Source organism: Gavialis gangeticus, unplaced genomic scaffold (genome assembly GCF_001723915.1).
Source record: "Gavialis gangeticus isolate Ggan-Ray unplaced genomic scaffold, GavGan_comp1, whole genome shotgun sequence".
In the NCBI taxonomy this organism is placed as follows: domain Eukaryota; kingdom Metazoa; phylum Chordata; order Crocodylia; family Gavialidae; genus Gavialis; species Gavialis gangeticus.
The window spans coordinates 36,708,045-36,720,793 of NW_017729029.1; the positions used below are offsets into that span (position 1 = coordinate 36,708,045).

At 45.2% G+C, this 12,749-nt stretch overlaps 1 protein-coding gene across 1 annotated transcript in view; it reads left to right on the forward strand.

The window, feature by feature from the left end:
* Positions 1-1,435: 1,435 nt before the first annotated feature.
* Positions 1,436-12,749, forward strand: part of LOC109300349 (transcription factor SOX-3-like) — a 112,935-nt gene continuing 101,621 nt past the window's right edge. Inside the window, exons 1-6 of the mRNA XM_019521033.1 lie at positions 1,436-1,617; positions 2,048-2,152; positions 2,982-3,077; positions 5,249-5,348; positions 5,921-6,084; positions 8,072-8,265. Coding sequence (XP_019376578.1) covers positions 1,533-1,617; positions 2,048-2,152; positions 2,982-3,077; positions 5,249-5,348; positions 5,921-6,084; positions 8,072-8,265 — 744 coding nt within the window. The 5' untranslated portion in view covers positions 1,436-1,532. The remainder of the gene's footprint in view (positions 1,618-2,047; positions 2,153-2,981; positions 3,078-5,248; positions 5,349-5,920; positions 6,085-8,071; positions 8,266-12,749) is intronic.

A 12,749-nucleotide genomic window follows, 5' to 3' on the forward strand; every position in this document is an offset into this window, starting at 1 on the left:
CTCACAAGTCATGTGCCTCAGCCCCCAACCCCATTTGCAATATCCTCCACTGGACTCTCCGTATTTTCCACATCCTTTCTACAATGGGGGACCCAAAACTGGTCACAGGACTCCAGATGTGGCCTCCCCAGTGCTGAATAGAGGGGAATAATCACTGCCCTCGATCTGCTGGCAATGCTCCTACCAATGCATCCCAGGATGCCCTTAGCCTGCTTGGCAACCAGGACACACTGCTGATTCGTATCCATCTTATTGTCCCCTGTCACCCCAGGTCCTTTTCTGCAGAGCTGTTGCCCAGCCAGTCACCCCCAGCCTGCCCTGGTGCATGGGATTGCTCCCTCCTCAGTGCAGTCCTTGTTGAACCTCATGAGATTTCTTTTGGTCCATTCCTACAAATTGTTGAGGCCACTCTGAATCCTAGCCCTACCCTCCAGCATATCTACTTCCAGCTTCAAGTCATCTTCAGACTTGCTGAGCGTGCAATGCACCCCATCTTCCAGATCATTAGTGAAGATATTGAACAAAACTGGCCCAGAACCGAGCCCTGGGGCGCTCCTCCTGATAGTGGCTGCCAACTAGACATTGAGACATTGACTACTACCCATTGAGCTGACAAGCCAGCCAGCTTTCTATCCAAATTACAGTCCATTCATCCAACCCGTACTTCCTTAGCTTGCTTGCGAGAATGCTGTGGGAGACGGTATCAAAAGCCTGGCTAAAGTCAAACTATACCACATCCATTGCTTTCCCTGTATCCACAAAGCCAGGCATCTCATCATACAAGTCATTCAGGTTGGTCAGGAATGACTTGCCCTTGGTGAATCCATGCTAATTGTTTCTAATCACTTTCTTCTCCTCCGAGTGCTTAGAAATTAATTCTTTGAGGACCTCCTGTAGCTGAAGTGTTTTCCATGCTCTTTTTGGATTTCCCAGGAGCTATAAAAACTGTTGATATTAGAAATAGTGGGGCGATTTGTTCCCAAACCAGTGGAACTCACTTTTCTAGCTGACCTTTGCAGAAGCAATCCTATAACCTGTTGTCTGAACCCGGTACATCCCAGGTTGTTACTGATGTGCGGCTAGCTACCATTTGATCTTTTGACTTTTCCTGAAGATACAGCTGTCTGGCCAAGCCTTCCAGGACTGAACTTGGTGCCTTTTCTAGAAGCAGGGGTAAGGGGATCAGTTGCCATTGTTCTTGTCTTGCTTTGCAAGGCTGTATTTTTGCCATGGCTCTTGAGTTTTAGCAGAGTAATTTCACACGGCGTCTACTAGTTTTGCCCTTTTGTAAGCGCTTTGCATGGACTGATATTTTCTGCTTACGCAACCAACCTCTTCCAGATGGCTCTGCCTCCTGTTCTAGAACAAAACCGTGAGAACATCAGTTCTGGCTTCATTGTGACATCGTGTGACCTGGCGAAAACCCAGGATAGGATTTCTGCAGTGACACTGAGCAATCGAAACATCGCTCGCTGTGTCCCTGCTTCCCCTCCTTGCTCTTCATGCCATAAAGGAGCTGACAGGTCGAAGCCATGGCCCTCCTCACAAAACACTTCTGGTTCACTTTTTCAGCACTTTCTGCAGAATTGTCACTGCGGTCCACCCCAGTTCATTCAGGTGAGCTCAGACTTCCCTTGACCTCGGCCAGATTCAGACACATCCTTGGAGAAAAGGTGCATCGGTACCTATTGAGCCCGGGAGTTAGGGATACCACTTCTGAATCCAAACTTTAAACCCTGGAGGCTGCAAGTAAGAAAGCAACAGTGGGGGAAAAAAAACTCTGTTCATACCAGTTCATCTGCCTTTCAGGTTGCCCCTGTGTGATACAGGAGATTGGGCAAGATGGACCTGTGGTCTGACCCAGTAAATGGCAATTCTTATGTTCCTAGTGAAACCACTGGCAGCAAGTGTGTACTAACACTTCAGGCCGTGGCTGCCATTTGCACTATTGTTGGTGATTTCCCATGGGGGCAGGATGTTCTAGGCTGTGCAAGGCTTCGTTGGTCATGCCAAACTCATCTCGGGTGTTTCCAAAAATATTTTGTAGCTCCTGTGAAAGCTCCTGATGTGCTTCAGAAGACCATGCCACCTTCCCTGGAAACTGGCCTGGGACTGCCACACATGGCTGTTGGTCACTTCCTAGGCTATCCAGGTACCTCGTGGTTCATAGTGGAGAGAACTTGCGCCCCGTAGCACCAGAGTTGGAGGCAGTGGGGGGAGCTGAGCTGAGCTGAGCTGAGCCAGGAGGCTACCAAGAAGAGAAGTGCAGCCATTGCCAACATCTAGTTTAACCCACAGCTGCTGCAGATTTGTATGCCAAGTAATGGTGCAAAGCTCTTGATTCAGTAGCAAGGCCACAGCTTAGCTTGGCTGCTGGTGGCAATCATGTAGATATACATTCCCGTGCAACAGTGCTAACGCCTACAGGGAGGGAGGGCAAGGTGATGAGGGGCAGCCAGAGCCTCAGGTCCCTCTGCCTTCATTTCGGTGACCCCCTTTATTGAGCACCCCCCCACACACCCATAACACTACTGGTATTATGTTCTAGAGATGCCTCTGTCATGCATTTGGTTCCTTGTCCAAGTCTATGCATGTAATATCATTAGGGCAGGAGCTGATGGGAAGGGCTGTTTCGATGCACAGTCCCAGCGTGTAACAGCTTGTATTCAAGGCTGTTGCTCACATCCCTGGGAAAGCTGAACATCCCCCTTCCACCCTGCTCCCAGTTCACACCAGCGCTGCTCCCAGGACTGCAGGAGCAGCAGTTGGAGAAGCGCCCTTAGCTTTCCCCAAAGTGACAGCACAGATTGAAACATGGTCCAGGGTCCAAGCATAGTGCATTCAACCTCAGAGATGCATGTGGGGGCTTTGGGGGCTTTTCTGAAAACCCTGGAAGTCACAAGATTGGGCCACAGATTGGCCAACCCAGATCTGTGCCATGTGACACTCTTTAACAACTGGGTTGGTTTTTTTTATTTTAGGACATGCAAGCAGTGACAGCCTCCAGAGTGATACCAACCTCGTTCATAGCTTACAGCCACATCCTTTGTTCAAGAGAGCAAGCAACTGGAATAAAGGTTCATGATTTTGGGGGGCTATTTTTCATAAAAATGATTAAGTTGTTTTCTTCAAATGAGCTTTCGGTGATTCTGGCACCCAGTCAATCCCAGATAAACTAGCCTTAAGAAAAGCAAGGCAGCTGTCACCTGTTGGAGGGTAAGGACTGAAAGACAGTTATGTATCTTGCTGACTTTAGCAGCTGCTTCCATTGTAGAAAAGGAAATTGGAGAGAGGATATTTAGATGATCTTGGATGTTTTGAATATTAAATGCACTGAGCCTTTTAACAAGTGATCAATATTTCAAGACCTAGCTTTGAAAGAACCCATGTGGGTCTTCATTCAGAATTACCAGCCATAATGCTGAGACCATCAGGATAGCCTGTAGAAACCTATTTACTAAAATCTGAGTGGGAGAAAAACTTGAAGAGAAGGGTTGGCTTCCACAAAAAAAAAATATATATCAACACCTGGAATTTGGTTCAATACATTACATGAACAAAAGTCACTCTGATATTCATGTATGACTGATGTGGTCCAAATAATACCCCATCTTTCCTCCCCTTCCAACAATCTTTGGGCTGTAGGGGTAGTGTTGAACTGGCTCCACTTGCCCCAGCCTCAAATAATACTTGGACAGTCTCCGGCTTTCCTAATTTATGGAAGTTGGCATCACTTCCCAATGAACTTTTTAGCAGCTGAGAATTGCAACAGGCTTGTGGCTCAGATCAGGATTTAATCCAAGTCTCATAAGCCATGGGTTTGGGCTGGCTTGAAGGAAATTCTCAGTCTAGCAAATGGGCCAGGTTTCTGGGCCCTTTGTGCTCCCCAGAAAACCCGAAAGGGCTGGAAGGGAAGAAAGTTTTGGGTGTGACATCTCTGAATCCCTTCAGCGGTTGAGCAAGGGCTGCGTATCCTAACCCATAAGTATCTACGGTCGTTACACCTGAAATTTTTCTACCAGTGCAGCTGCTCTGAACATATATTGCAATAATGGTCTTACCTGCTGCTGGGCTTCTCATAGTGCTATCATCTCCTCTAGCAGTGGAAATCTCCCTAGCAGATACAGGACCTGCAAAAAATATGTAAATGAACATATTTTTTCTGTATTTGCAATACTGTGTTACCTGTGATTTTGGGTTACCTTTTTAATGTTTGACAGGAAAAATATGCAGCAAAACTTTTTCATAGTAAAAGCCTTAGTTCTGTGCTTATGAAGTAACTAGCCCAGTGGGGTTTTGGTCCATGATTGGCTCCATAATACAAATAATAATTAACAAATATGCTAATAAAAGGTGATTGTTCATACCTATTTATAGTATGGCAAGAATTGTTCTTCCAGCCAGAGAAAAATAATTGTTCTTCTAGCCAAAGAAAGCACATTTAAAGTCTCTTCCTTCAAAACCTAATTAAGAGTATTTCAGCTGAGGTCCACATGTTCTAAGCTTTTGAAAAGCAGAATATTCAATAATTTCTGTGTGCGCACATATGAAGTTGTAGTATGGCCTTGAAATGCCAGCCAAAGAAACAAATGGTTTATACTGAGAACTGGAAGCTTTGGAATTGCCTCTTCTTATTCAAGAACATCACATTTGCAATGACAAAAAAGATGGGGAGGGGAAAAAAAGCCTTCATAAGAAAGTAGAAAGGAGAGTATCCTTCCTTTGTGCTTCATGTCCTCTCCCTTCAGTCCCTACAATTGACTCTTGAAAAGCTAAGGGATGCCATCCAGTTAGCCCCAAAAGGGAGCATGCCACTGTTGCCCACTCTCCCCATTTCATCATGGTCTTGGAGATGCTCTTAGACCTCTGCTGCTGGTGGCATGGGAAATCTAGCTTTAATGAAAATGTATCCCCAACAGTTGCAAACACAGAGGACCTATGCAAGAGCCCAAAATATTTTTCTTTTTAAAAGTTTTTGGGGGGTTTTTGAGCCAAATTTGTGATTCCTGAACATCTGGGGTTGGCAGCTCTTCCAGCATGCAGCCAATGTCACTGTTCAAGTGTTAGAAATACATGCAAATCATTCTCAAAAATAATAATGCTATAAAAGCGGGTTATATACAAGCACTGTGTTTAATTGGGGAGAGCTCAACATGACCAAATGGCCTGGCATCCCCAAGGAGTTCCTGTCTTGTTCTTTCAGTTCATGATGTCTGTCACTGAGATGTATTTTCTTTATGTGACATAGTGATCCCAAACCGGCCAGCCTTAGCCAAGATTGTTGTTCTCGGTTCAGTGTGCATCATTCTCGCTCTGCTGATTGGACTGGGCCTCTGGTGCTTCTATTTGTAAGTATTGCAAGAAGTGTTTTAGCCCAATCAACTTGGGATTAGGGCATTTGGACAAGGAGCAGGAGGCCCAAATTCAGCTGGCCGCTGTGTGGCTCACTACAACAGAGGAGCCCTGGGTCCTTGCTCCCACTGCAGCAGAAATTGCCCCCAGTCCTGTTTCTCCAGTGAATACAAGGCGCGGCGGGTGTTGATAATCCTAGCACAGTTGTAGGCCCAGTTCATAGATTGCCTCTGCTACACAGGACCAGATTTAACACTGCTCAACACCCACGGCTGTCACTATAACTTCAAACGGAGCCCAGGTCCCCGAGGTATAGCCAACGTGCCGAGCTTTTTGTAATCTAGCCACTTCTGATGCATAAAGCAGAGAGGTGCTGTTTTATAATGAGTTCACGTGCGCGGGAAACCTACTGCATTTCAACGCTTACCGTGCAAATTCTTTTCTGCTCTACTCTATTAATTACATCAGGCTCAAGAAAGACCAGGACCTTTCTGTTAATTGTAGCTCGGTAGTCTTGGTGCTATTTGTGGATTTGCACAGCAGAAATGTGTTTCTTGTTTCCTGGTAGCATCCAGATGAGGAAGATCAGTGCATTAACCTTTGGGGTTGGAGCCCTTGCTAAGAAGCTTCCATTTCTTAAACAAGCCCAAGGGGCTCAGCCTTGGAGCTGGGGTGCAGGAAGCGATGTGCGTGGAAGGGCAATTGGAAAGATCAAAAAGTTTGGCTCTGCAGGTATGGTTTTTCTTTCTTTCCTTTCAGTAACAATGCAGCCTGCCCAATTGATAGGCCTCTGTAAGATGTGGGTTTCCTAATGGTTGAAAACCAATGCTGCTCTTCTTCTGCAAGACAGACCCTTTTGACAGGGGTATGCCAGGTAAACCTTCATGGATTTAGCAATTAGAGGCTGTGTCAAGGCTGCTGAGTCCACAGGCCACATAGTAGCACAGTCATGCATCTTTGTTCCTGTGAGTTTTTATCCTCAGAAGGACAGCCACCCCATGGTACAAAAACCTGTAACAGCATCATTGTTTGCAGGGTTGACAGCTAAAAGCCGGAAGAGTTTTTTCCATATCATAGGCAGACAAGGCTCTTTGGATAAATGTGATACCTTTTCTTCATAGTTTCATAGTTTCTAGGGTCGGAAGGGACCTGAGCAGATCATTGAGTCCGACCCCCTGCCATGGCAGGAAAGAGTACTGGGGTCAGCAAGGTGTACATCTAGCCTCCTCTTTTCTTAGTATTAATTGTATAGTATTAATAAAAGATATCACATTTACCCAAAGAACCTTGTCTGCTTATGTCCTTCGACCAACACCGCTACAACCAACACTTCCCTTACACCATGGCCATCAATGCGGCATCTTTTTTTCAGTTCTTGATGGAGCAAAGCATTTAACCATGTATTTAAGCAAATGAGTGGTTTCTGAAGGTGCCAGGGTGTGTGCTAAAGGGCCATGCTGAACCATGCTCAATCTAAACTATCAGGCAGATTGGCAAGAGTTGGTATCCATGAAGGTTTGAGGGGTTTTTTTGGATTTCTGTATTCATTTTAAACTCATTTTAAGTGGTTGAGTATCTGTGGCTCCATCACGTATTGCCCTAGGCTTCAGAAGCTGGAACCGTTTGACCCCCACCCTGCTGACTTGGTGGTAAGCAGGCCACACAAGTACACATTGGCACAAAATGCCTGGCTGTCACATCCTTTTTAGTGCTCAAGCCATGTGACGGTCATCACCACCTTTAGTGCTTGCAATGCTGCAAGGAGGTTTCTCTCTAGCCTGGTTCTCCTGCTTATATTGCCACCCCTTACTGTGGGAGATGAGTGGAGATGTCCAATAGATGGAGATAGTGAACTTTCTGGCGTCTTGGGTAGTTTTCAGTTTGGGGACTAAAACTCTTGTAGGAGCAGATTTTTTGAAGTGCTGGGTGCCAGCGTCACGAGTGCCTTTGCTATGTTGGAAAGGCATCTGCCCTCAGGGGAGGATAGTGGGAAAATAAGGACATCTGTCTTAAGACTATCAGTGATTAAATTAGGAAGAGGAAAAAAGGCAAACGTCATTCCCGGAGTAGAACAGCGAGCGCGGGGGTTTATCCTAGAGCCAAGTTTTCCTCAAAAAGGCATTACCAGATCTCAATAGTGAATTTTCCTTTCTTTTCAATGGATTTCATTTGCTCATCAGGGAAAAACCAGGAAGAATTTAAAGTACAGGGCTTCGATGCTGTGCTGCAGTCTGCTATTAGGGACCCCTACCCTAGTTGGGCACCTACCCCTGGCTCTAAATATTCAGTAAGGCCCCATGTGAGCAGTCTCTTTCCCGCATCCATTACGTAGCGGTTCCCAGTCCGTGGTGCGGGTATCACCAGTGGTACGCAGACAACCCGTCAGTGGTATGCGTTAACAGATTTATTATAATTACTTTCTATGCAAAAACTTGCTGGTGGTACTTAAGGTTGTATAGTTTTAAATTGGTGGTGCACAATCTGTCAGAGTCTGGGAACCACTGCATTATGTATCATAAGAGAATTAACCCATGAAACAATTCATCTGTGTCACCAGCTTCATATCTTCCCTTCCTCCCCACTCCTTCCCTAGTTGCCCAAATGTCCGGAGCCCGGACTGACTGCTGAGCTCCTAGAAGTGGGGACAATTCAACTCCGCTCCTCTTTTCTTGCTTAATGCATTTCTTCAAATCTTAACCACTGAACTATCATATTATAGCTTTGAAACACGGAAGGAAGAAAAAGAGATCTTCAAGTGGAGAGAAAGAAGAGAGGCCACATAAGAAGAGGAAGGTAAATGTGGAAAAGAAAGAGAAACTGCCTAAAGAGAGTCAGGCAAAGGTGGAAAAGGAAAAACCACTTGAGGAAGGGAAGGAGAACGGGGAAAAGCATCCTAAAGAAAGGAAGGCAAAGGTAGAAAAGAAGCAGAAACCACGTAAGAAAAGGAAAGAAAATGGAGAAGAGCTGCCTAAAGAGAGGAAGGTAAAGGTGGAAAAGAAGAAGAAACCACTTAAGAAAAGGAAGGAAAAAGAGGAAGAGCTGGCTACAGAGCACCTGCCTAAAGAGAGGAAGGAGAAGGTGGTAAAGACAGTAAGAGTAGCAAGGAAGCAAGGAAAACGAAAGAAATTGGAAAAAATGAAGGCGGCAAGGCCCAAGCAACCCAGAAAAAGGAAATCCAGTCGGAGGAAACGGAGATGAATCACGCTGGCAGTTATGACTTTAAACTAAATGGAAAACTGTGGGGACTAATACGCAGAAGGACGGATCTTATAACCAATCTTAGTATTGCCCCATTGCATTGCAGACCAAGGCTGGCCCATGATCCAGTAACAGCACCGGGTAGGCAGCAGGTGCGAAGCCTGCATGTTTCTTCTTTCTCTTCTCCCTGGTGAATATGTTGTGCCGCTGGGTAAGGTGCAAATGCCCTAATAAACTGAGAAAGCAGAGGTAGAAATAATGATTCCTTGTATGCATTGTAATAATAACAAGTGGTACTGAGCAGGGCCCCATTGTGTGCCAATGGGCAAGCACAGGAGAGACAGAGTCTGCCCCAGAAATATAGGCAGAGAAATGCAAAACAGAGCAGAGAGGAAAGAAGGTCCAGTGGTTAGAGCAATAGCTGAGACCTTCCTTTTAAGCCTGTACTTCTCCACAAATTTCCTGAGTGACTCGGGACAAGTCACTTCCATTGCCTATGTGTACAGTCCACATGGGACACTGCAAAAAATATATATATATATTGTAGATCGTGAGGCACTCAGATCTTATGGTAATGGGAGGTCATAGCTACCATTGGTAAACTACCACTGATTAATCAGCTTGCAGGAATAGCAAGCTGATTGTCTTCTGCATGATAAGCCAGCTACCTAGCCAGGTGTTTTGCAGGCATTATGGCAGAGAAGGCTGTGAAAGAGGAAGATATAGTGACTTTCAGGGAGTTCATGCCACCTGGGTGGAAATCACAAAGGACCTTGCTAGAAAATGTCCGTAGGTGGCCAGTGAACATTGCTGGAAGGTAGAGTTGATCTGCACCTTTATAAACTAACTAAATAAGATATATACAGAGAGAGAGAGAGAGCAGTGCATCAGATGCTGTGAAAGCACTTGCAAAAAGCAGAGTATAAGGAGAGGGAAATCAGAATATACCAGGGGGAGGGGAGAGATGGGGGAAAGGAGCAGTGCTAGGAGAGAAAAGCAAAGGACAAGTAAACCCACAGAAGCAAAGGCAGGGGTCATAAAAGATAACCCAAGTAATGAGATAAAAAGCCACAGCCCCATGTTTAAACCAGACTTAGCACAGTCCAGTTTGGGGATGATTTCTTGCTCCACATTTCCCGTACGCTGCTGTCACTGGCAGAGTCAGTGAGGTTGCATGGGAAGGGGAGAAGCAGTGGTGGGTTAAACGCCAGAAAGTGAAAGGGGCTGGGAGGGGGTGCCGGTTTTAACACCAAACATCTGGGTGGCCCCGCTATCACCACCCTCGCCCCGACTACCATCCTGGAAGGCCCCTCCAAATTGGTGCCTGGATCTGATTGTGCTATTGCCTAGAATTGCAGAAGTGTAGGGATCAGGGCGACTTTAAGAGGTCATGTAGCCCAAACCCTCTGCTCAGAGTAACATCATCCCTGTCTCAGCCACCTCAGACAGATGTTTGGGGTAAGAGAAGTCTCCCCGCTATATGCTGTAAAGGAAGGTCCAAAAGCCTGTAAGAAATACAATTACTTTTAGAGTAAGTTCTTCAGCGCCCAATTTAATGTGGAGCAGTGATGCTCAATGTTTTGGCCCCAGGGCCAGACAGACTGAATTGGACCTCAAGCACCAGAATTGGGCCCTGGGGCCCTGCATCACCCCCACCTGGCCCCAGATGCCAGGATCAGGCCTTGCACCATCCTGCCTAGTGGCAGGGCCACAGGACACGGATCTGTGAGGGGCCCCACAGGGCATCAGGGGCCAGGTCCAGCCCAGGCGCTGCGGGCTGAGCACCCCTGATTTAGAGGATGGACACAGCCGGGGAAGATAAATCTGATGCCTTTCTTGGAGTAATGCTTTAGGACTTTAAATTAGATCTGACTGGTGGTGTAGGTGATCCCCCGAAGTTTCTTCTTGACCCAAGTCATTATTCTATAACAGGAAAGTGACCCCTTGGATTTTGCTCTAATGTTGAACTGCTTTACAATTGTAGGATTGCTAGGATTCGTATTTTTTTAAAAATACCGTCATTTTAACGAATAGGGTCTTTATTTTGAGCTGCGTTTCTCCGGCAGCAAAACTCATTGAAAAGTTGTTTGAACTTGCTTATTGATTGTAGGTGAAATAGCATGTAATAGCCACAAGAGGTCAGCAGTCATGCATCCCCAAACCTGCCTTTGCATCCTTCTGTTATCATGGGTCAATTCACAAGAGAAAAAGCTAATCAGAGTATATCAAATACATATATTGGGGCTGATCTGAAACTTCCGGGAACATGGCATTTCCACCTTTTGGGAAATCTTCACATTGAATTGAGAGTTTTACTCGTTTTCGTGTAAGTATTTCTGAACATTTTATGGCTCAAAGTACTTTTCAGTAACATTTCTGTGACATTTTCAAATCGGTAAGTTTATAAGGAGTCATGCCAGATACTGAAACAGAAACAATATGGAATTTTTGGCATAATTTGTTCTTCCTTTTCACTGACCTATTTATATATTGAAGAAAAGAATTATCCCTTTTGGTGAAAACAGCAATCAGCAAGTTCATGTTCAACCATTTTTCCTCCAGGACTCCCCCAAGTTCTTTTCAGTCATTTGTTCCCAGGACACGCTTTCCCGTCCAGTAAGTAACAGTTGCATTTTTGTTCCCATAATATGACTTCCCATTGAGCTGTACCGTCTATTGTTGACTTCCGCCCAGCTTTCAGATGTGCAATGTATCCATACTTGTCCTGTTCAGCATTTTCACCCCACTTATCTTTGTGCCAGCCACAAACTTCATCAATAATTATTTTGTTTTCTACTAGTTCACTGGTTTAAAATATTAAGTAGAATAGCAGCAAAAAACGTCTTCTGTGGGCTCGCTTTAAGAAACACACCTGCTTAATAAGGACTTTCAATTTACTGTTGTATATCTTGAGAATCCTCCGTTGAATTCGTCCATTTTTAAAATCTATTTTTTATGTGCCGTATTGATTCCACGTTCTAGTTTTTTCATTAATATGCCATCCTGTAGATGTTCATCTGCTCTTCAATCATTTCACTGCTGAGTGACCTGCCAAAAACGCTGAGTCCCACACAACAAATGCATTTTCTGGATGTTTGTGGAGATTTGCAGTAGCTGGGGTGCAACGTCTTTCAAACTTCTGTAGAAAGGGCAGACCTAAGGGGGGGGGAAATTGCTTTTCCATTTGTGCCCATGAACTGTGTTTAAAGAACATAGACTAAACAATTAACCATGCTAGGGAATGACCTGCAAGCCAGGGACCTCTTAATTCTCTGGTGGCCTAGGTAAAAGCACTTAAGTCCCTGCTCATTTGTTGCAGGGCAGGTGCCCACAGAACTCAAACAAAGCAACAATGTTAGATCACAGCAGGGCACATCCACACGTTCATTACTGTGCCATAATTATGGCGCATTCAGTTTAGTACCTGTAATGACAGGTACAAATTAAATGCACCATAATTGGTGCTACTGCGCATTAGCGCAGGTGAATGTTTTTTTTGATGACATTAATTCTCATTAGACTAAATCTACTGCTCATTAACTCATTAGCATGGGCTTTGCTCACTGCGCTAATGCTCAGTAGCATTAATCTTCTGCACGTTAAGCATCTTGTGTAGACATGCCCATGGAGAAACAGAAGGTAGGGTATTGACTTCAGATGAATGCTCCTACCAGCATCTCTCAACAGTGAAGCTGGAGGTTAAAACATGTTGACTGAGTGATTTTCTTCTATTAGAGAGAGTCCACATCTCTGATAAAGGTGGGGGAGTTTCTACTAGGTGTAAGGGCTGGGTGGTATTTGCAAGAGCATAAAGGAATCGGGGCAGAATATCATGCAGAATGTAAAACCTCTGTGTTTCACTAGCCAAGTGTTGAGAGACCACATTTCCCATCCCAAAAGCTGCTTTTTTTATGTTTTCATTTGACTGTGCATCATAATCAGCTTCCCCTTTGAAAATGAGACAGCTAGGCCTCGGAACAAGTTGTTCCCCAGGGAGAAAAAGCCCGCCGTGGTCATTCATGGAGATGGAAGGCAGAGGTCAGTAAAGCACAGCGTCTCATCTATTCTTCTGCAACCCGCTCTTGAGGATTGCACTTTTCATGCAATTAGCAGCCAAGGTTCCCTTCAATAAAGGCAATGGGCCAAACTCCTCTGCTAACAGAGAATAGATGCTGTTGTTAGTCCCAGCAGTGTTAGTC